This window comes from Nerophis ophidion, linkage group LG02, assembly GCF_033978795.1.
Source record: "Nerophis ophidion isolate RoL-2023_Sa linkage group LG02, RoL_Noph_v1.0, whole genome shotgun sequence".
Classification (NCBI taxonomy): Eukaryota; Metazoa; Chordata; class Actinopteri; order Syngnathiformes; family Syngnathidae; genus Nerophis; species Nerophis ophidion.
The window spans coordinates 48,962,903-48,986,195 of NC_084612.1; the positions used below are offsets into that span (position 1 = coordinate 48,962,903).

The 23,293-nt window shown below is 39.1% G+C and overlaps 1 protein-coding gene across 9 annotated transcripts in view; it reads left to right on the plus strand.

Annotated features, from left to right (window-relative positions):
- The window catches only part of anks1ab (ankyrin repeat and sterile alpha motif domain containing 1Ab), a 152,584-nt gene that overhangs the window by 122,627 nt on the left and 6,664 nt on the right, over positions 1-23,293 (plus strand). The window contains exons 12-15 of one of the 9 annotated variants that reach the window (XR_009804005.1): positions 537-713; positions 6,868-6,966; positions 14,094-14,191; positions 14,619-14,719. Coding sequence is in view for 7 of the 9 variants with exons in the window: in XM_061885610.1 (XP_061741594.1) it covers positions 537-713; positions 6,868-6,966; positions 14,094-14,191; positions 14,619-14,652 (408 nt within the window). In the remaining 2 variants the exon portion in view is untranslated. Of the gene's footprint in view, positions 1-536; positions 714-6,867; positions 6,967-14,093; positions 15,206-23,293 lie in introns of those variants that run through there. The other 8 variants (XR_009804010.1, XM_061885610.1, XM_061885614.1 and 5 more) reach the window with 8 other exon arrangements.

Sequence of the window (23,293 nt, forward strand, 5' to 3'; positions counted from 1 at the left end):
CTGTTGTGTCCTTGGGCAAGACACTTTTACCCACCTGCTCCCAGTGCCACCGACACTGGTTTAAATGTAACTTAGATATTGGGTTTGACTATGTAAAGCGCTTTGACTCACAAGAGAAAAGCACTATATAAATATAATTCACTTCACTAAATCTCTGCAATAGTAACAACATTTAAGGGATTTTGTTTTTTTTTAATAATTTTCCAAGATGTTATTTGATCATTTTAAATATAAAGCCAATTAGAAAACGTAGGTTTTACTTTCATAAATTGACAATTATTTAGAAAAAAGTTACACTTGGAGCATAACAATGTTGAAAAACATTGCTATGCTACCACCGTCTCTCAGCCACCTGCGGTTACGTTATGGCACTAATCAAAAGCAGGATGTGGATGAATGGCGCAGCCTATAGAATAGAATAGAATAGAATAGAATAGAATAGAAAGTACTTTATTGATCCCTGGGGGAAATTCAGCACCAAAGTTCGCTCACAATAAACAATAATAATAATAAATAACGCGGTGTTTTGACGGCAGACGCAGACGTACGAGATCATCCTGACACTGGGCCAGGCCTTCGAGGTGGCCTACCAGATGACGGTCCAGGCCAGGGCGCGACACTACGTCCCACAATCATCTTTGGGCCCGGAGGTCCTCCAGACCAAAATCAGCCGCCCGGTGTCGCAGTCGTGGAGCAGCATGAGGAGATCCGCAGTGAGTAGCGCCCCCACAAAAATCCACAACCTTTTTCTGCTTTTTAATGTTGCACCTGTTGCCACGTATACGTTAATGTATATACACACATTTGTATACACGTATACTGTGTGTAAATGGATATACATCAAATATATATGTTTATATTTGTATATACACTATATTGCCAAAAGTATTTGGCCACCTGCCTTTACTCACACATGAACTTGAAGTGCCATCCCATGGAATTGTCCAAAACGTTTTAGTATCCTGGAGCATTCAAAGTTCCTTTCACTGGAACTAATGGACCAAGCCCAACTCCGGAAAAACAACCCCACGCGACAATTCCTCCTCCACCAAATTTCACACTCGTCGCAATGCAGTTCGAAATGTAGCGTTCTCCTTGCCAGATGGAAAAGTGTGATTTATCAGTCCAGAGAAGGCGTCTCCACTGCTCTAGAGTACAGTGGTGACGTGCTTTACACCACTGGATCCCACGCTTTGCATTGGACTTGATGATGTATGGCTTAGATGCAGCTGCTCCGCCATGGAAACCCATTCTATGAAGCTCTTTGCGTACTGTACTTGGGCTAATTGGAAGCTCTGTAGCAACTGACTGTGCAGAAAGTCTTTGCACTATGCGCTTCAGCAACCGCTGACCCCTCTCTCTGTCAGTTAACGTGGCCCACCACTTCCTGGCTGAGTTGCTGTTGTTCCCAAACTCTTCACTTTTCTTAAAGTAAAGTTGACTTTGGAATATTTAGGAGAAGGGAAATTTTAAGACTGGATTTGTTGCACAGGTGGCATACTATGACAGTTCTACGCTGGAAATCACTGAGAGCGGCCCATTCTTTCACACATGATTGTAGAAAGAGTCTCCAAGCCTAAGTGCTTGATTTTATACACCGGGCCAAGTGATCAGGACACCTGATTCTCATCATTTGGGTGGGTGGCGAAATACTTTTGGCAATATAGTGTATGTATGTTTATATATGTATGCATATACACAGGTCGATGGTTTCCTTTCCTTCCTTTGTGGGCTGGAGTTTCCACATCGTTGACTTGGTTTTATCGCTTTATGAGGCTCCCCGTTGGTCTTTGCAAAAACATTTTTAACCCACAAGTTTTCACCTGCTCTGGTTTCTTTCTTAAATGGGAACTGCACTTTTGTTGGAATTTTGTCTTATTCCCAATCCCTATGTGAGACAAGAACACATGGTTTTCCTTCTTTTTTTTGCATTTCAACTTCTAAATAAATGTTAGCAAGAATCAGCTAACAATGGAGCGAATAAGAGTTGCTCTATTCTGCCTATAAGGGGCTCAAAAAAGCATCCAAAAACCTCCATCAAGGTTTAATATACACGCTGTTCATGAATGCAGTAATTTCATAACTAGAAAATTCCAGCGGAAATTTCGATGGGCCTGCTATCTGTGCCCTGGACCTCTGGCCGGGGGGGTCGTCGGAAGCCGCTGTACTTTTAAAATGGTGCCGAGTGTCTGAATCTGTGAGTTTTAGGTGTAAGTGTACACAATGAACTATAGAGCTAGCCTAAAACATTAGCATGCTTACATCAAAATGTAACACTTAGCATGTGTGCTAATGTTGGCAGGCTAACAGTTAGCATGTCTCACATAAAGAGTAACACAGCTGTAAGGTGTATGGCTGGGGAAAAGTTAAAGTAAAGTTAAAGTACCAATGATTGTCATTCACACACTAGGTGTGGTGAAATTTGTCACAAAACGTGTAAAGAAACAGAACATTTAAATAAAAACAAATAATATAAAAATAATAATGAAGAAAATAAAATAAATAGGATAAGATACACAATTTAAACAGACAAAAAATGCTAATCTAAATCACTTTAAATGTCTGCAATAACAAAAATAAATTCCCCTTGTTCACCCCGTGGGAGGTGAGAGGAGCAGTGTTGAGGAAAAAGTGAAAAAAAAAAACAGCCAAAGAGTTAGCATGCTAATATTAGCTTGCTAGCATGCTAAAAATTACATGCTAACAGTTAACAGGTGTCACGTAGCAAGTTATTTGACTCTGTGGTAAACGGAAGCAAATTTAGGTAAAAAAAAAAAAATCAAACTTCTGTTAGCATGCAAGCACGCCAACAATAGCATGCTATCAGTTAGCTTGTGTTGAAAGTAGACAAGTGTATGAAAAAAATGAGGCGACCCCGAAAGGGAATAAGCGGTAGAAAATGGATGGATGGATGGAGACTATGAGAAAACAAGGCTGAGCTACAAGAGGAGGAAATCTTGTCTTTTTGGCATGTACCCATTCAATTGGCCCTTTTTTTTGTTTCATTCATGAATAACCTCACCACCGTAGCACGAAATGCTGCCAACCTAAAGTACCGCCGTAGGCGCGAGGGAGACCTTTCCGACTGTGTAACATCTGTGGGGGTTCGTTGGCCGGTTCGTTACGTACTAAGCGTAAAAGAAAGATGAAGTGTGAGAAATGATAATATGAGCTGCTTGCATTGCAGCGGGACCACAATATCATGTAATATTTACATATTTTGATCATTTCAAGCAGACGGCGGCATATTACTTTCACAGACGCATCACAACATTCACTTTTCCTTCAACAAGAATAACACTAATCATGGCAGACTTCATGAGAGACAACACACACATAATAAAACAACCACTTACAGCACAATGTCTGCTCTCACTGGTAGACAACTGATGGGACGTTTACCTCCCTGTTTGGAAGAAGAATAATCACAATCGTTACGAAGGGTTAAAAAACGAGCGTCTTTTTGTGTCTTTCTGGCCATCTCCGGGTCTAAGTTGGATGTCAAAGTTGACCAACTTGTGGGTTTATGTCCACAACCTTCTACTATCCAGGTGAGAGGCACTTTGCAAGGATTATGATTCATTCTTCATCAAAAACAGGAATATTTAAACATGCCATCAGTCTTTATCGCAGTGAGAGCAGACATTGTACAGTAAGATCTTTTTTTTTTTTTTTTACTTTTGAAGTCTGCCATGACTGTTGTTCTGAAAAAAATAAAAATAATTATGATGCGTCTGTGAAATTAGTACGCAACTGGATGCTTAAAATGATCAAAATATGTAAATATCACATGTTATTATGAATGTTACTACATGACATGTATACTTATATCATGTATGTATTACATGTTTTTATGAATGTTACTAGAATGTTACTAGATACTACATGTACACTTTCATCATGTATATATTACGTTATAAATGTAACTACATGACATATATACTTACATCATGTATATAATACATGTTGTTTTTAATATTACTACATTACATATATACATACATCATGTATATATTACATGTTATTAAGAATGTTACTACATTACATATAAACTTACATCATGTATATAAACATCGGCGGTTGGTTTTGGATGTTTTGAGAACACTTTATAGACGGAAAACCTCGACTCCCATTGTTAACTGACTTTTGCTAGAGTTTATTTACGATTTAGAATGCATAAAAAAAGAAAAAACAAGTGTTTGTGTCCCACATAAGGCTTGTGAATGTCTGCAAATAAAGTGCAGTTTCCCTTTAAAGTTTATTTGTTTACAATTAACTCATCAATTATTTTTACTGCTGACTCAGCGTTCACTTCTCCAAAATGTTGCCACATCAGTTCTGTTGCTGCTGTGTTGTGCAATGTACTTTTAATATAAGATCAGGCGGTCATACATAGATGTCATTTTTTGTAACTTCACTTTCTCATGCACACCACATCTTTATTATAATGAAACAATTGTGTTGACCACTAATGATAGTTTTCATGTATTGCAAGTAACATTCTCTCCAATTAGCAGCACAGCCTCTTTACACTTTAGCTAATGAGACGATGACAGAATTTAGTTCATTAATCACACTCATCAACACAAGTCAGACTTAACGGCCAATTAACTGACTCATTAAACATTATGCCCGTCTTTATTAAACACCTTGCAGTCTCTGAAGATGGCGGCAAAGAACTGAATAAGACACGGGTGTCAAACTCCTTTTTATAGATGGCCACATGGAAGTTATGGCTGCTCTCAAAATAACACTCGGCAATTTGCTTATGCATTTGATTATTTGATTATTTTTACATACACGGAAAAAATAATAATAATGTGCAGTTTTTCAAAGTAAAAAAAAAATGGCAACTCAGTCTTTAGAATTTTACTGTAAAATATACTGTATTTTGTACAACATGAGAACAAAGTAGCTGGGTTTTTTTTTTTTACAACAAAAAAACTGGCATCTCAGTCACCAGACTTTTCCTGTAAAAGTTTTTTTTTTTTTTTACATTTTACTGTAAATAGAAAAACACTATATCTGGGTTTTTTTTACGGTAAACAACTGGCACTGTAAAATGTAGTGTGTTTTGTTTTGTTTTTTCGCAACATTGTACTGTACATATATAAAACAGTACCACTGTTTTTTATTTTATTCTGGAACTGAGCCGCCAGTTTTCTACCATAAAAATTAAAGTGGTCCAATTTTTTTATCATCAACAGTAATAGACCGGGAAAAAAAACCTGTAGATTTTTCCGTAAAAAAATGGCGACTCAGTGGACAGAATTCTACTGTAAAAGATACAGTACTTTTTACAACATTTTACTGTAAATCTAAACAAAAGTACCACTGGTTTTTTTACAATAAAAAATGGCAACTCAGCCACTAGAATTTTACTGTAAAATAGCGTTTGTTTTTTACATTTTACTGTTAAAACAGTTTTTTTTATTTAAAGTAATACACCGAGAAAAAACCTGTAGATTTTTCGGTAAAAAAAAAAATTGGCAACTCTGTCGACAGAACTTTACTGTAAAATATAGTGTTTTTTTTGTTGGTTTTTTTACAACATTTTACTGTAGATGGAAAAACAGTCCCACTGGTTTTTAATTCTGGAACTGAACTGCCAGTTTTCTACCATTAAAAAAAATGGTGGTACCATTTTTTATTTAAGGTAATCCACCGTAGAACAACTGTAGTTTTTTTCTGTAAAAAACAAAAAAAAACGGCAACTCAGTCGATATATATTTAATTTACAATATACAGTTTTTTTTTTCTTTTTTTACAACATTTAACTGTCGATGGAAAAACAGTACCACTGTTTTTTAATTCTGGAACTGAGCTGCCAGTTTTGTACCGTAAAAATGTAAGTTGTATTTTTTATTTATTTACAGTAATACACGGAAAAAAACTTGTAGATTTTACGGTAAAAAAAAACTGGCATCTCTGTCGACAGAATTTTGCTGTAAAATATACAGTGTGTTTTTCTTTTTTACAACATTTTACTGTCGATGGAAACACAGTCCCACTGTTTGTTTTTTTATTCTGAAACTGAACTGCCAGTTTTCCACCGTAAAAATAAAAATGGTATCATTTTTTTTATTTACAGCAGACGGCAAAAAAAACACTGTATATTTTTCAGTATTTTTACTGTTAAATAGTGGTACCATTTTTTATATACAGTAATACACCGAAAAAAACCCTGTAGATTTTTTGGTTAAAAAACATGGCAACTCAGTCAAGTGAATTTTGCTGTAGAGAGGAAAAAAACAGTACAATTCTAAAACTGAGCTGCCAGTTTTCTACCGTTAAACAAATGGTGGTACCATTTTTTATTTACAGTAATACACTGTAAAAAAAAAAAAAAAAACATTAGATTTTTTCTGGAAAAACTGGCAACTCAGTCGATAAAATGTTTACCATATAAATGGTGGTACAGTCGTTTTCACTTTACAGTAACACATTATGTAATGTTAAAAACATGGTAAACGTTATTGTGAAACATTTTGCCATTTTTAACAATTTGATGCATAACTTCAAAATAATAACCCAAGCTGATATTAAAGTATTTATTTGAAGAAAATAACAGTTGTGAAGTATAATATTGTAATATTTGTTGCAGTTTTCATGCAATATGTGAAAAAAAAGGAAGAAATACATTTAGTAAGAAACGATCAAGTACAAAAACTAATCCCAGATCTGTCCCTCGGCCTTGACTTTGACACCGGTGGACTAAAACTGTTGAGGAGCATTGTGTCCAACCTTGCCTGCCTTGCTCAAGGGCACCTGTCCAGAAGGCAGTTTCTGCACGTCACGCCCTCTTCTGTCTGCGTCTCTCTTTTAACATGTCTTTCTTCTTGTCTTCTTGGTCCTGCTGCTCCCCAGGGTGCCCCCGCGCTCGAGTGCCGCTGCTGTCACTGTCACTCGTGCACCACCCACCGTCCTTCCTTCCTCCCGTTGCACTCGGTTAGCCCCGGAGTTCAGGTCCTCGTCTTTCCTTGCCTCCACGCCACACCCCGCCATCGCACGCCCGCCTCCCCCCGCCCTTCGTCCTATCGCGCCACCAAGCTCATATCGCTCTCGCCTCCCCCGCCATCGCCATTTGACCTCATGGACGCCATTAGCACCAGTGTTGCCGTTTAGCTTTGCCGCTACGTGCTTCCCGATCATGGTTGTGTGTGTTAATCTCATCCATTCCAACATCTGTGGACCATCTGGGATATGTGTTGTCTGAATGAACGGTCAGGATGGCGGACATAGCTTCATATTAGCGCTAGTTTCATATTTTTTTTTAAATGTATTTATTAAATTTTTTTTAGTTTATGTCGAAAATGCAAGCATACAACACGATACATCGCAATGTCCAGTTTCTCTTTTCAACACGTTTGAAAAGGAGTAGGAAGTAGCGGAGCTTTTTCAATTCTACCCCTTTTTGTCAGGTTCAAACACTGATCACACCTATTAAACGAGACAAGAAGCAAGGAATTAAACAGGGACAGAATTAAATTTGGCTCAATGAGGAGAAACGCGTAGACACTGTACCCTCATACAGTGTCGTCGCACGCTCTGACGAAAGATTGTATGCCTCCTCTTTTATTTGGACTTTCCCTGATTACATGGCAACAGCTGTTTCTAAAGTCACGGGGGTCGTAAACAGCCGTTGCCTTTGTTTACAAAACAGTTCAGAGAAAAGGTCGGTTCAAAGAAAAGGGGTTAAAAGAGTTCAAAGAACAAGTGCCTGGAGCTTTGGGCAGGTCCTGCTTTCTCTCTGCTTTGTAGTTCTTGGGTCAAGACTATTTTTCTGTGGATTACAATACATCAAAGAAACAGAACCCTCATGTCGCTCCCCATCCTACACAGTGGAGTTTTGCAAGCCTTTTGTTTGGTAAAAACAGCTTTTGTCCTCTTGCCGGGAACTCATGGCAACACAAAGTTTTGTGACAACTTAGATACAATTATTCTAATACTTTTCTTTTACGTAACAGTTGCTAAAACCTTTGTTCACTTCCAGTTCTCAATTTATTCACAATATACTCCACTATAAAAATAAATAAATATTACTCGGTGAAGTAAGTTACATTTCATACAGTGAGATGAGTAAGAATATTTTGAAAAATAAAATGGTACACTTACAGGGAGGCGAAAGTGTTCGTGAACACATAATATCACTTCTAGGTTATTTTGATGAATTATCAACAGGGCTTGAAAGTGTGGCGTGGAAACGCAATGCATTGTGGGTCTTAACGTGGCGGAATGCAGGCCTCTGTCCTAAAGTTTTGTTCTTTTTCCTAAACAAGTTTAAAATGGGCAACGTCAATAATTGCCACAGTCTTGGTCATGATCGCTTCCGGAAAAAAAACAAACGAGCTAATAGAAGAGGACAATTAGCCTGGTAGCAGCCGTGAGACAATCAAACATTACTTTTAACGCCATCACCTGGAAAATGTGAGGTGTGTTCACGGCATTTTCACACTGGCAAGTTTGAGTGAAAACATGTTCTATTCTGTTCCACACGTAACTTTTCGTCTAGTATTCTTAAAAAAGCAGTATTCCTACTCACAGATCAATAATTAAGAAAACTTTGAATGTTATACTGTAGAAAATATACCGGTACTAGTATAGAATGGGTACTAATGAATCAAAAACGCTACTATACTCTGTTTGAAAAGTACTGGTTCCCCATTTAAAATTGTTTTTTTTTCTCAATGGGCATGACGGCACGTGGTGACATTGCTGGTTCTACGAGCAGAGGAGCATGTTCGGCAGCGCACACACACAGAGTACTTACAAGTAGACACAGTGTGTAGACAGAAAAAGGAGAACGGATGCATTTTGGTGTAAAAATTAAAGATAAAGGTGAAGTTATAACACTAAAACACCCTCAGGAAGAGCTGCTTTAAGACATGGCCAGGGGACAAGCGGTTGGAAATGGATGGATGGTTAGCGAGCAGTTAACATCCATCCGCAGTCTGCAGTTTTTTAGCTACTTCTAAGTCACTAAAACTGACCTCCATGGCGACAAATAAAGTAAGTTTCTTCCACATAGCACTATCACTGGAGGACGAGGAATAGCTAAACATGCTTCACCACAAACCGGAGGAGGATACAATAGCTCACTGGCGTCACAATGTACAAAAACGCCATGTGTGAATATAAACTGTAATGATACCAAGTACAGGAGTATATCTAGTCGATACTACTATGGTTAAGTCAATATTTTTTGGCATCTCACGGCTAACAGCAAGCTAGCACCCCAGAATGTAAAATACAATGGGTGGATCTACACCAGACATCCACTGTAATGATACCAAGTACAAGAGCGTATCTAATGAATACTACAATGTTTAAATTGATATGTTTTACTGCCACACAATCTTTTTTCCTTTTTACAAAAATGAATATTATGTTTATAAACTCAGGAAATATGTCCCTGGACACATGAGGACCAATGTATGATCCTGTAACTACAAACCCCGTTTCCATATGAGTTGGGAAATTGTGTTGGATGTAAATATAAACAGAATACAATGATTTGCAAATCATTTTCAACCCATATTCAGTTAAATATGCTACAAAGACAACATATTTGATGTTCAAACTGATAAACATTTTTTTTTGTGCAAATAATCATTAAATTTACAATTTGATGCCAGCAACACGTGACAAAAAAGTTGGGAACGGTGTCATTAAATACTGATAAAGTTGAGGTATGCTCATCAAACACTTATTTGGAACATCACACAGGTGTGCAGGCTATTTGGGAACAGGTGGGTGCCATGATTGGGTGTAAAAACAGCTTCCCAAAAAAATGCTCAGTCTTCCACAAGAAAGGATGGGGCGAGGTACACCCCTTTGTCCACAACTGCGTGAGCAAATAGTCAAACAGTTTAAGAACAACATTTCTCAAAGTGCAGTTGCAAGAAATTTAGGGATGTCAACATCTACAGTCCATAATATCATCAAAAGGCTCAGAGACTCTGGAGAAATCAGCTCCACGTAAGCGGCATGGGCGTAAACCAACATTGAATGACCGTGACCTTCGATCACCTCACACGGCACTGTATCAAAAACCGAAATCAATCTCTAAAGAATATAAACACATGGGCTCAGGAACACTTAAAAAAAACACTGTCACTAAATACAGTTGGTCGCTGCATCTGTAAGTGCAAGTTAAAGCTCTACTATGCAAAGCGAAAGCCATTTAGCAACAGCATCCAGAAACGCCGCCGGCTTCTCTGGGCCCGAGATCATCTAAGATGGACTGATGCAAAGTGGAAAAGTGTTGTCTGGTCTGACGAGTCCATATTTCAAATTGTTTTTGGAAACTGTGGACATTTGTGTCCTCTGGTACAAAGAAGAAAATAACCATCCGAATTGTTATAGGCGCAAAGTTAAAAAGGCAGCATCTGTGATGGTATGGGGGTGTGCTAGTGCCCAAGGAATGGGTAACTTACACATCTGCGAAGGCACCATAATGCTGAAATGTACATACAGGTTTTGGAGCAACATATACTGCCATTCAAGCAACGTTATCATGGACGCCCCTGCTTATTTCAGCAAGACAATGCCACATCACGTGTTACAACAGCGTGGCTTCATAGTAAAAGAGTGCGGGTACTAGACTGGCCTGCCTGTAGTCCAGATCTGTCTCCCATTGAAAATTTTGAAGCCTAAAGAGACCCCGGACGGTTGAACAACTTAAGCTGTACATCAAGCAAGAATGGGAAAGAATTCTACCTGAAAAGCTCCAAAAAAATGTTTCCTTAGTTCCCAAACATGTATTGAGTGTTGTTAAAAGAAAAGGTGATGTAACACAGTGGTGAACATGCCCTTTCCCAACCACTTTGGCACGTGTTGCAGCGATGAAATTCTAAGTTAATTATTATTTGCAATAAAATAAATAAAGTTTATGAGTTTGAACATCAAATATCTTGTCTTTGTAGCATATTCAACTGAATATGGGTTGAAAAGGATTTGCAAATCATTGTATTCCGGGTACTCCGGCTTCCTCCCACTTCCAAAGACATGCACCTGGGGATAGGTTGATTGGCAACACTAAATTGGCCCTAGTGTGTGAATGTGAGTGTGAATGTTGTCTGTCTATCTGTGTTGGCCCTGCGATGAGGTGGCGACTTGTCCAGGGTGTACGCCGCCTTCCGCCCGATTGTAGCTGAGATAGGCGCCAGCGCCCCCGCGACCCCAAAAGGGAATAAGCGGTAGAAAATGGATGGGGGATGGATGTATTCCGTTTATATTTACATCTAACACAATTTCCCAATTTATATGGAAACGGGGGTTGTAGTACTTGGTATCGCATCGATACCTAAATGTATCATCCAAAACTAATGTCAAGTATCAAAGAAGAGAAGAATAAGTGATTATTACATTTTAACAGAAGTGTAGATATAACATGTTAAAACAGAAAATAAGCAGATATTAACAGTATATGAACAATTAGATTAATAATCAATTTTTTACAGTTTGTCCCTCATAATGTAGACAAAATAATAGGTAGATAAATGACTCAATATCTTATTGCATACGTCAGTAGACTAATTAGGAGGCTTTGTTTGTTTACTTACTGAGTACCTTGAAGGTAGAAAAGCGCTATACAAGTACAACCCATTTATCATTTATTAAAAGACAAGTTGTCTAGTATGTTCACTATTTTATTTAAGGACTAAATGACAATAAAAACATATGTTTCATGTACCCAAAGATTTGTTTGTTAAAATAAAGACAATAATGACTTTTTTAGAAAAGTACTGAAATACATTCTGGTACCGGTACTAAAATATTGGTATGGGGACAACCCTAGTGTCAAAGTTCCACCCGTTTAGTCAATGGTGTTGTTTCTCACCAGACTTACCATCCTGTCGTGTGTGGGTGACAGTTACACGTCTTCATTGCTACACTCACACCTTCTTCTTGTTGTTGACTCTTTCAGTTCATTGACCGCTCGGCTAACGAGTTGTGGTTTTATGCCCGCTACGGGAATGACGCAATCATTCTTACCTGCAAACTGCTTCCTGCCATCTCTTGCATCCTTAAAAGAGACTGTGACACTCGAACAGTTGATCTTTATCAGACCCTCCAAAAAGAAGAAAACAAATCTATATATATATATAATTATACAAATGAGAAAATATGGCTACTAGTACGCAATCCACCAATCAGGTTTAGGCAGCCGAGCAACAGTGTGTAACTTTTTCATAACTAAAAAATAATAAGAATTTCTATAAAACTTAACTATATAACTTAATGGCGTGTACAAATAAAGAAAGACGGGGTGGTGAAGATAATTTAGTATTTAGTACATCTTGTTATGATGATGACATTGTTTGTCAATTGTTGTTCTCAACTAAAAAAAAAAGCATGAAGCTTTAAAAGCGTCGTAATTTAAACTCAGATGTGTTTTATGGCTTCCTTGCATGCATGTTGTATCATTTGAGGTGTTCACTAATAATATTGTGAGTAAATGATGTAGTAAACAGCGTGCTACGTTACATGTATGTGTCTAACAGCTGGGCAGAAGAGAATACATCTTAATATAAAATATACTGTAGAAATGCATCCAAATGCAGGAAAATATAGTTTATTTTCTACATTTTCTTTTGGGATTTGTGTGGCATATTGTCATGCTGATTGAAATGTTCCTCTTTTTTTCAATGTTTTTGTCCCACAAGTTCCCTGTATTATATTCAATGTTTTATTTTATTTTTTCTATGTTACTCTTTTTCTCCACAATTTCTTTATTTTTTCCTCAGTTTTGATCTTTTTTTCTCATGTTTTTTAAATGTCCCTTTTTTTTCCAAATGTTTCCTTTTTTTCACAATTTTTCCTCCCAATGTTCCCCTATATATTTAATTTTCTTTTTTTTTTAAATTTTAAATTTTTTTTCTACATGTTAGTCTTTGTTCCACAATTTTTCAATTCTTTCCTCAGTTTTAATCTTTTTTTGTAATGTTATTTTTTTCCAAATGTTTCCTCTTTTTTCCTATTTTTTTCCTCCCAATGTTCCTCTTTATTCTCAATTTTAATTTTTTAAAAACATTTTTTTCTCCATGTTGCTCTTTTTCACAATTTCTCAAATTTTTTCCTCAGTTTTTGATCTTTTTTTACCTTATTTTTTTAATTTTTCTTTTTTTCCAAATGTTTCCTCTTTTTTCCACATTTTTTTCTCTCCATGTTTCTCTTTATTCTCAATTTTCTTTTTTTTTTTAATTTTTTCAATTTTTTTCTCCATGTTACTCTTTTTTCCCACAATTTCTTTATTTTTTCCTCAGTTTTTTTCCCTAATTTGTCTTTTTTCCCACAATTTTTTTCTCTCAATGTTAGACCTTTCCTCCCAATGTTCCTATTTTTTCCTCAATTGTCTTTCCTTTACCTCAAAGGGTGCTGTCCTTAATATAAAACAAATGACATCAGACTAGTTTCATCTAGATTTCATTCAACATTATGCTTTGCGTTCACGGGAAACACCCCATTAGTAGGGATTACCCATAATCCTTTGCGATTACAACACATTTCTTGAGTCCGAGTAGACTTTAAAGGCAAACTGCACATTTTGGAGTTTTGCCTATCATTGGTGATCCTTTTTAGAGACAAGAGCACAAATGCATTTTATTTCTTAAAATATAATATATTTGCATTCTAAATTGTAATAATCGGTTCGTGCTAGGTGGCTAACAATGTAGCTAAATGCATGTAAGTCACTCTAAAAATATTTAAAAATTGCCAACAATACTCCTTTAAATGTCCTGACATGAATGCGCTAACTCAGAGGAACTACTTTAAGCGGCGCCGTGCTCACTGAGAGCAAAACCTTCTCGCACACCTGTGTGACGTTTACAGTGTGAAAAAAAGATGTTGCTTTTATTACAAATATTGTTTTACTTGAATATGACTCACAATTATTATTTTTGTTCGTATTTGATGTGGGGTGGGGGCACAGCTGTCAATCATCTCGTGGTGGATTGAGCCTTGAGTGGCGGCGCCTCTGATCCGCATGAAGACTAGTCAATGTGGTCACATGGCCTCAGCTGACGTCCGTCTCACGCACTCCTCTCGCCCACCCCCCCTTCCCCCCCCCCCCTCCCTCCCCCCGGCAGATGGACCCCCTGGAGACGGACGCAGACATGCACTCCTTGGGCAGCACCTCCTGGCTCTTGGACCAGCGGGACTCCAGCCGGCGGCCCGTCAGCACCAAGTACGAGACCACCATATTCTGAGGGCCCGCCCCCCTATCGCATACCCTCCCCCCCACCCCCATCCCCTCCCTTGCATCGTCCTCGCACACAAACGCAGTTCGAGCCCCGTGCCTTCTGACTGTGACGGCGTCGCCACCCTCAGGGCTGCCCCTCCCCCTTTGCACTCGTCCTCCTTTTGCCCATGCCAAGGACTCCCTTGACTCCGCCTCCTCGTCATTCGGCGCCTTGGAAGATCCACAGAAACGAGCTATCTGCCAACCAAACTGCCTCCTCCCGCCCGACAAATTCCCCCTCCCTCCCCCCCATGACAACATGCATCCGCCTCCCTGACGGCACACGGAGGTTGCTTATTTTATTCTTAACAATTCTTTTTTTTTTTGGACCCTTTTGCAACATTTTACATTGCTTTTCTTCTCCCATGTGTAGCCTATCCTGTCTTACCAGGCATCTACCACTGTGAGGCGCTGTGAGGAGGCCGCGCGACTTAGCCCGGGATGCCAAAAAGACAAATCGATGAAAAGCAAAAAGTAGCAGTTTGTTGTTTTTTTTTTTTTCTTCCTTTCTTCTATGCATTTGTTCTGTGCTCACCGACACTTTTTGCTGCACTTTGATGTTCCCTTCGATCGCGATGACTCTCCCTCTGGACGCCTGCTGGGTCGAGACTTGTAGCACAGGGCCGTCAAACTCGTGTCGCAGTAAACTTAAACATTTATTGAAAATATGCATGGGGGTAATAACAGGGTTTGTGCGGGTCATTAAAAGAATTTTTGCAAAAAATGGAGGCCTTAAATGGCTTAAAATGTGATGTCCAGACACATTAACACACAATTAATTAATCACACCTCCTATTAGCTAATCACTAATCGGCCATTAAAAGGCAGGCAGCAGTTAACGCTGCCAAATCTGTATTCTACTGGCAGCTGCTGCTACCACCACAGACAAATAAATGCAATTCCAAAAGCAGTGAAGTTGTCACAGTGTGTAAATGGTTAAAAAAAAGAGAATACAATGATTTGCAAATCCTTTTCAACTTACATTCAATTGAATAGACTGCAAAGACAAGATATATAACATTCGAACTGGAAAAACGTGTTATTTTTTGCAAACATTAGCTGATTTGGAATTTGATGCCTGCAACAGGTATCAAAAAAGCTGGCACAAATAGCAAAAAAGACAGAACGTTGAGGAATGCTCATCAAAGACTAATTTGGAACATCCCACAGGTGGACAAGCTATTTGGGAACAGTTGGGTGCCATGATTGGGTATAAAAACAGCTTTCATGAAATGCTCAGTCATTCACAAACAAGGACAGGGCGGGGTTCACCACTTTGTCAACAAATGCCTGAGCAAGTTGTTTAAAAAAAACAACATTATTGCTATTGCAAGGAATTTAGGGATTTCACCATCTACGGTCCGTAATATCATCAACAGGTTCAGAGAATCGGGAGAAATCACCGCATGTAAGCGATGATATTACGCACCTTGGATCCCTCAGGCGGTACTGCATCAAAAAGTGACATCAGTGTGTAAAGGATATCACCACGTGGGCTCAGGAACACTTCAGAAAACCACTGTCAGTAACTACAGTTGGTCGCTACATCTGTAAGTGCATGTTAGAACACTACTATACAAAGCCAAAGCCATTTATCAACAACACCCAGAAGCTATGCCGGCTTCGCTGGGCCCGAGCTCATCAAAGATGGCCTGATGCAAAGTGGAAAAGTGTTCTGTGGTCTGACGAGTCCACATTTCAAAGTTTTGGTTGACAGAAAGGGCACAAAACAAACAAAAAAAAAACCATAAAAAATAATACAAACTTAAAAATAATTATAATCGACAGATAGACCTGAAGTTGATGTAGAGATTTAAATGTTAAAAGTAAAAAACCCAAAAGCAGTGAAGTTGTCACGTAGTGTAAATTGTAAATAAAAAGAGAATACAATGATTTTCAAATCCTTTTCAACTTATATTCAAGTTGATAGACTGCAAAGACAAGATATTTTTTGTTCACACTGGGGAACTGTTATTTTTTTGTGCAAATAATTCCTCATTGGTCCCTTGGACACGACGTCCACAGTTTCCAAAAACAAATAAAAATGTAGACTGATCAGACCACAGAACATTTTTCCACTTTGCATCAGTCCATCTTAGATGAACTTGGGCCCTGCGGAGCCGGCGGCGTTTCTGGTGTTGTTGATAAATGGCTTTGGCTTTGCATAGTAGACTTTTGACTTACAGATGTAGCGACCAACTGTAGTTACTAATAGTGGTTTTCTGAAGTGTTCCTGAGCCCATGTGGTGATATCTTTTACACACCGATGTCGCTTTTTGATGCAGTACTGCCGGAGGGATTGAAGATGAGTAATATCATGGCTTACGTGCAGTGATTTCTCTAGATTCTCTGAACCTTTTGATGATATTACGGCAAGTAGATGGTGAAATCCCTAAATTCCTTGCAATAGCTGGTTGAGAAATGTTGTTCTTAAACAATTTGCTCAGGCATTTGTTGACAAAGTGGTGACCCTCGCCCTGTCCTTGTTTTTGAATGACTGAGCATTTCATGGAAGCTGCTTTTATACACAATCATGGCACCCACCTGTTCCCAATTAGCCTGTTCACCTGTGGGATGTTCCAAATAAGTCTTTGATGAGCATTCTTCAACTTTCTCACTCTTTTTTGCCACTTCTGCCAGCTTTTTTTAAACATGTTGCAGGCATCACATTCCAAATGAGCTAATATTTGCAAAAAAAATAATAAAGTTTTCCAGTGTGAACATGAAATATCTCGTCTTTGCAGTCTATTCAATTGAATATAAGTTGAAAATGATTTGCAAATCATTGTATTCTGTTTTTATTTACCATTTACACAACGTGACAACTGAGGTGGCGACTTGTCCAGGATGTACACCGCCTTCCGCCCGATTGTAGCTGAGATAGCCCCCCCCCCCCCCCCCCCCCCTGCGTCACCAAAGGGAATAAGCGGTAGAAAATGGATGGATGGACAACTTCATTGCTTTTGGGTTTTTGCACACTCAGATATAAACAGTCTTGTGAGCAGATTATAATTCTCTAAATAGCAACATTTAATTTGAATTTTTCAACTATTCAAGATGATCATTGTCAAATGCTTACAATTTTGTCCATACAGCCAATTGTAAGATTTTGACTATATATATATATATATATATATATATATATATATATATATATATATACACTGAGAATTATTTTTTGATATGATGTACTTAGTCCATAAGTACACAAACGTGTACTTTATGTTTAGTGACATCCATTTTCCATTTTCTACCGCTTATTCCCTTTCGGGGTGGCGGGGGGCGCTGGCGCCTATCTCAGCTACAATAGGGCGGAAGGCAGGGTACACCCTGGACAAGTCGCCACCTCATCGCAGGGCCAACACAGATAGACAGACAACATTCACACTCACATTCACACACTAGGGCCAATTTAGTGTTGCCAATCAACCTATCCCTAGGTGCATGTCTTTGGTTTAGTGATATACTAATTCTTATTTTTACACTTTTTCCCCCCCAAATTCCATTGTGTTATACTCTTCTGACACCCCCAGATGGCAGTATAAGTGGCCACATAAGCGGCCAAAGGACCCCAGTTCAGTAGTATACAGCATTTTGGAAATAAGAGCTAAAAGGTGCTGTACACGCATGTGGCCACTAAGCCATTAGAGGTTAAGTAACCTGTGATTAATTAATAAAAGTTCAAGTGTGATGCATCGGATTATAGCACTTAAGTAAATCTATATCGTATTTACCGAACTATAGACTATAAAAGCCACACCCACTGTACTTTAGAAGAAAAAAAATTCCATATATTAGCCGCACCGGACTATAAGCCGCAGAGATATTTTTACAAACCCCGTTTCCATATGAGTTGGGAAATTGTGTTATATGTAAATATAAACGTAATACAATGATTTGCAAATCTTTTTCAACCCATGTTTAAATGAATGCACAACAAATACAAGATATTTGATGTTCAAACTCATAATTTTTTTTTTTTTTTTGCAAATAATAATTAACTTAGAATTTCATGGCGGCAACACGTGCCAAAGTAGTTGGGAAAGGGCATGTTCACTACTGTATTACATCACCTTTTCTTTTAACAACACTAAATACATGTTTGGAAACGGAGGAAACATTTTTTTGAAGCTTTTCAGGTAGAATTCTTTCCCATTCTTGCTTGATGTATAGCTTAAGTCGTTCAACAGTCTTGCTGTCGTATTTTACGCTTCATAATGCGCCACACATTTTCAATTGGAGACATGTCTGGACTGCAGGCGGGCCAGGAAAGTACCCGCACTCTTTTACTACGAAGCCACGCTGTTGTAACACGTGGCTTGGCATTGTTTTGCTGAAATAAGCAGGGGCGTCCATGATAACGTTGCTTGGATGACAACATATATTGCTCTAAAACCTGTATGGACCATTCAGCATTAATGGTGCCTTCACAGATGTGTAAGTTACCCATGCCTTGGGCACAAAAACACTCCCATACCATCACAGATGCTGGCTTTTGAACTTTGCGCCTATAACAATCTGATGGTTACTTTCCTCTTTGTTCCGGAGGACATCACGTTCACAGTTTACGAATATAATTTGAAATGTGAACTCCTCAGACCGCAGAACACTTTTCCACTTTGATCAGTCCATCTTAGATGAGCTCGGGCCCAGCGAGGCCGGCGGCGTTCCTGGGTGTTGTTGATAAATGGCTTTCGCTTTGCATAGTAGAGTTTTAACTTGCACTTACAGATGTAGCAACCAACTGTAGTTACTGACAGTGGTTTTATGAAGTGTTACATGTGGTGATATCCTTTACACACTGATGTCGGTTTTTGATGCACTACCGCCTGAGGGATCAAAGGTCCGTAATATCATCGCTTACGTGCAGTGATTTCTCCAGATTCTCTGAACCTTTTGATGATTTTATGGACCATAGATGGTAAAATCCCTAAACTCGTTGCAATAGCTCGTTGAGAAATGTTGTTCTAAAACTGTTCGACAATTTGCTTACAAGGTGGTGACCCTCACCCCATCCTTGTTTGTGAATTACCTAGCATTTCATGGAAGCTGCTTTTATACCCAATCATGGCACCACCTGTTCCCAATTAGCCTGCAAACCTGTGGGATGTTCCAAATAAGTGTTTGATGAGCATTCCTCTGGCTTCACGGTGGAAGAGGGGTTAGTGCGTCTGCCTCACAATACGAAGGTCCTGCAGTCCTGGGTTCAAATCCAGGCTCGGGATCTTTCTGTGTGGAGTTTACATGTTCTCCCCATGAATGCGTGGGTTCCCTCCGGGTACTCCGGCTTCCTCCCACTTCCAAAGACATGCACCTGGGGATAGGTTGATTGACAACACTAAATTGGCCCTAGTGTGTGAATGTGAGTGTGAATGTTGTCTGTCTATCTGTGTTGGCCCTGCGATGAGGTGGCGACTTGTCCAGGGTGTACCCCGCCTTCCGCCCGATTGTAGCTGAGATAGGCGCCAGCGCCCCCCGCGACCCCGAAAGGGAATAAGCGGTAGAAAATGGATGGATGGATGGATGAGCATTCCTCAACTTTATCAGTATTTATTGCCACCTTTCCCAACTTCTTTGTCACGTGTTGCTGGCATCAAATTCTGAAGTTAATGATTATTTGCAAAAAAAAAAAAAAAATTTAAATCAGTTTTAACATCAAATATGTTGTCTTTGTAGCATATTCAACTGAATATGGGTTGAAAATGATTTGCAAATTGTATTTCGTTTATATTTACATCCAACACAATTTTCCAACTCATATGGAAACAGAGTTTGTATATATATATATATATATATATATATATATATATATATATATATATATATATATATATATATATATATATATATATATATATATTGTGAAAAGTGTTATATACACAGAAATATTTAGTAAATACCTTAATTGTTTCCAAATGGTGTCTGTAACAGGGCAGTAAAACGGCTGATCAAACAAAACAGAAGTCATCATCATGGACTCTAATCAGCTATCCATCCATCCATTTCCTACTGCTTATTCCCTTTGGGGTCGCGGGGGGCGCTGGTGCCTTCCAATCAGCTAAACAGACTCAATAACTCCACGGTGACGTTTTGGTGAATTTACTGAGGAATTTGTGAAAGTATATTAGCCAACGCTAACGACATTAGCTTTGTTACATTACGATAGCACGCACAAATATGCATGAAAACACTACTTTATACATCACACATGGGACACTTTAGTCAGTAAGAATTGTTTTAGTTATATTGTAAAACTTACCAACGTTGCTTGTAGTGATGAATGAAGTATCCATACGAGTAGAAACAGCTATGGATGACTAGAAGATGGCACAGCTCTTGTAGTTCCGGTTCAAAGCCTTAAACAGAAAAGACAAAGTTGTCTAAAAAGATTGCGCCCTAGCACACAAACAATAACACCCCTTTTAACGTCTTTGCGCGTGTTTCATTAAAAGTATTCACATAACTCCCGCCAAAGAAAAGAAACAACAACAAATTAGCTGCACCGTTTTATAAGCCGTAGGGTGTGAAACATAGGGAAAAAAGTAAGCGCTTGTATTTCGGAATTTACGGTATTTAATTTTGTTGTTGTTGGTAAAACAGTACTTAATAATGTAATAAAAATGATGATAATATTAACATTATTATTATAATATAAATTACACACATTTTATTATGTCAAAATTAAAAGAACAAATGTATTTCGTAAAAAAAATAAAAATAAAGAGTATTTTATTGACACATTTCCAGGCGTCTGAGGGCCACATGGCCCCCGGGCCTTGAGTTTAACAACTGTGATTTGGCGCCAAGTGTGGCACATGTGGTAAAAGCAGCGCTTTTCAGTGTTGTGTTGCTGTTATGTTGTTCCGAATGGATCTGATACACTATGTTTGTCATCTTTCAAAAAGGGGGCTTCGCCTCCTCCTCCGCCTCCTGCACTGTCAATCAAAAGCATGTTGTGTAGTCGACACACTTTGTGCGCTACCTTTGGATTGTTGTCACGTCGCAGTTTGTGTGTCTGTGTGTACACAGGGTATGTTGTTGTCACGTAACGGTTTGTGTGTCTGTGTGTACACAGGGTATGTTGTTGTCACGTCACCGTTTGTGTGTCTATGTGTACACAGGGTATGTTGTTGTCACGTCACCGTTTGTGTGTCTGTTTGCACACAGGGGATGTTGTCACGTCACCGTTTGTGTGTCTGTGTGCACACAGGGGATGTTGTTGTCACGTCACCGTTTGTGTGTCTGTGTGCACACAGGGGATGTTGTTGTCATGTCACCGTTTGTGTGTATGTGTGCACACATGGGATGTTGTCACGTCACCGTTTGTGTGTGTGTTTGCACACAGGGGATGTTGTTGTCACGTCACCATTTGTGTGTCTGTGTACACACAGGGGATGTTCTCACGTCACTGGTCGCCGTTTGTGTGTCTGTGTGCACACAGGGGATGTTGTTGTCATGTCACCGTTTGTGTGTCTCTGTGCACAAAGAGGATGTTGTCACGTCACCGTTTGTGTGTCTGTTTGCACACAGGGGATGTTGTTGTCATGTCACCGTTTGTGTGTCTCTGTGCACAAAGAAGATGTTGTTACGTCACCGTTTGTGTGTCTGTTTGCACACAGGGGATGTTGTTGTCACGTCACCGTTCGTGTGTCTGGGTGCACACAGTGGATGTTGTTGTCATGTCACCGTTTGTGTGTCTCGGTGCACACAGGGGATGTTGTCACGTCACCATTTGTGTGGCTCTGTACACAAATAGGATGTTGTAACGTCACCGTTTGTGTGTCTGTTTGCACACAGGTGATGTTGTCACGTCACCGTTTGTGTGTCCGTGTGCACACACGGGATTTAGTTATCACGTCACCATTTGTGTGTCTGTGTGCACACAGGGGATGTTGTCACGTCACTGTTTGTGTGTCTGTGTGCACACAGGGGATGTTGTTGTTACGTCATTGTTTGTGTGCACACAGGGGATGTTGTTGTCATGTCACTGTTTGTGTGCCTGTGTGCACACAGGGGGTGTTGTTGTTACGTCATTGATTGTTTGCACACAGGGGATGTTGTTGTCATATCACTGTTTGTGTGTCTGTGTGCACACAGTGGGTGTTGTTACATCATTGTTTGTTTGTTACACAGGGGATGTTGTTGTCACGTCACCGTTTGTGTGTCTGTGTGCACACAGGGGATGTGATAGTCACGTCAACATTTGTGTGTCTGTGTACACATAGGGGATGTTGTCACGTCACTGTTTGTGTGTCTGTGTGCACACTGGGGATGTTGTTGTGTTGGACCGTTAAGACCTGTGTGTGTGTTTGTGCGGCACCATTCCTACTGTTGGCTTCCACCGGTGATGCATGTGTGCGTGTGTGTGTGTGTGTGTGTGTGTGTGTGTGTGTGTGTTTGCGCGCACTGTGGCGTCTCCTCTGGATCCATCTTGAACATTCCAGCCCGATCATCTTCACTCATCCCTCATCCCGCCAAACACGTAGTGACCTACCTTCTCCCATTTTGTGTGTCGCCACGGCAACCTGCTCTCCTATGTCTGCAAAGTAAAACGATTACAAGAGGCTCAAACTTAAAAAAAAAAAATATTTTCTCAAAGCAGAACTAAAAGAACGGTTCAAGTAGAACCTGAAACCCAGACCTAACCCTCCAAAGCATGGGAAATTTCCGCACATTTGCATTTTTTTAACATTCATTTTTCACCTCAAAATATCAACAGAAAGAAAGGGACAAGCGGTAGGAAATGGATGAATAAATATACAATCTAAACTAAATCTGTTCAACGCTGCTGGCCTCAACACAATCCTAGAGTGTCTTTATGTATTAAATATTAATAAAATCTAAAAATAATGATATCAATCAAATATGAAAATAATTATTATCCAAAAAAATATGCATGACCGATGAAAAATTCACATACAATTGTGTGGTGCTAAACGAAATACTCTAAACTAATAATATCATATTAAATGTGTTTAACTAAGTGTCAAAAGTAAAATGCAAATAAATAAAAATTATTAACCAATTTAGTCAGAAACTTCTCTGACT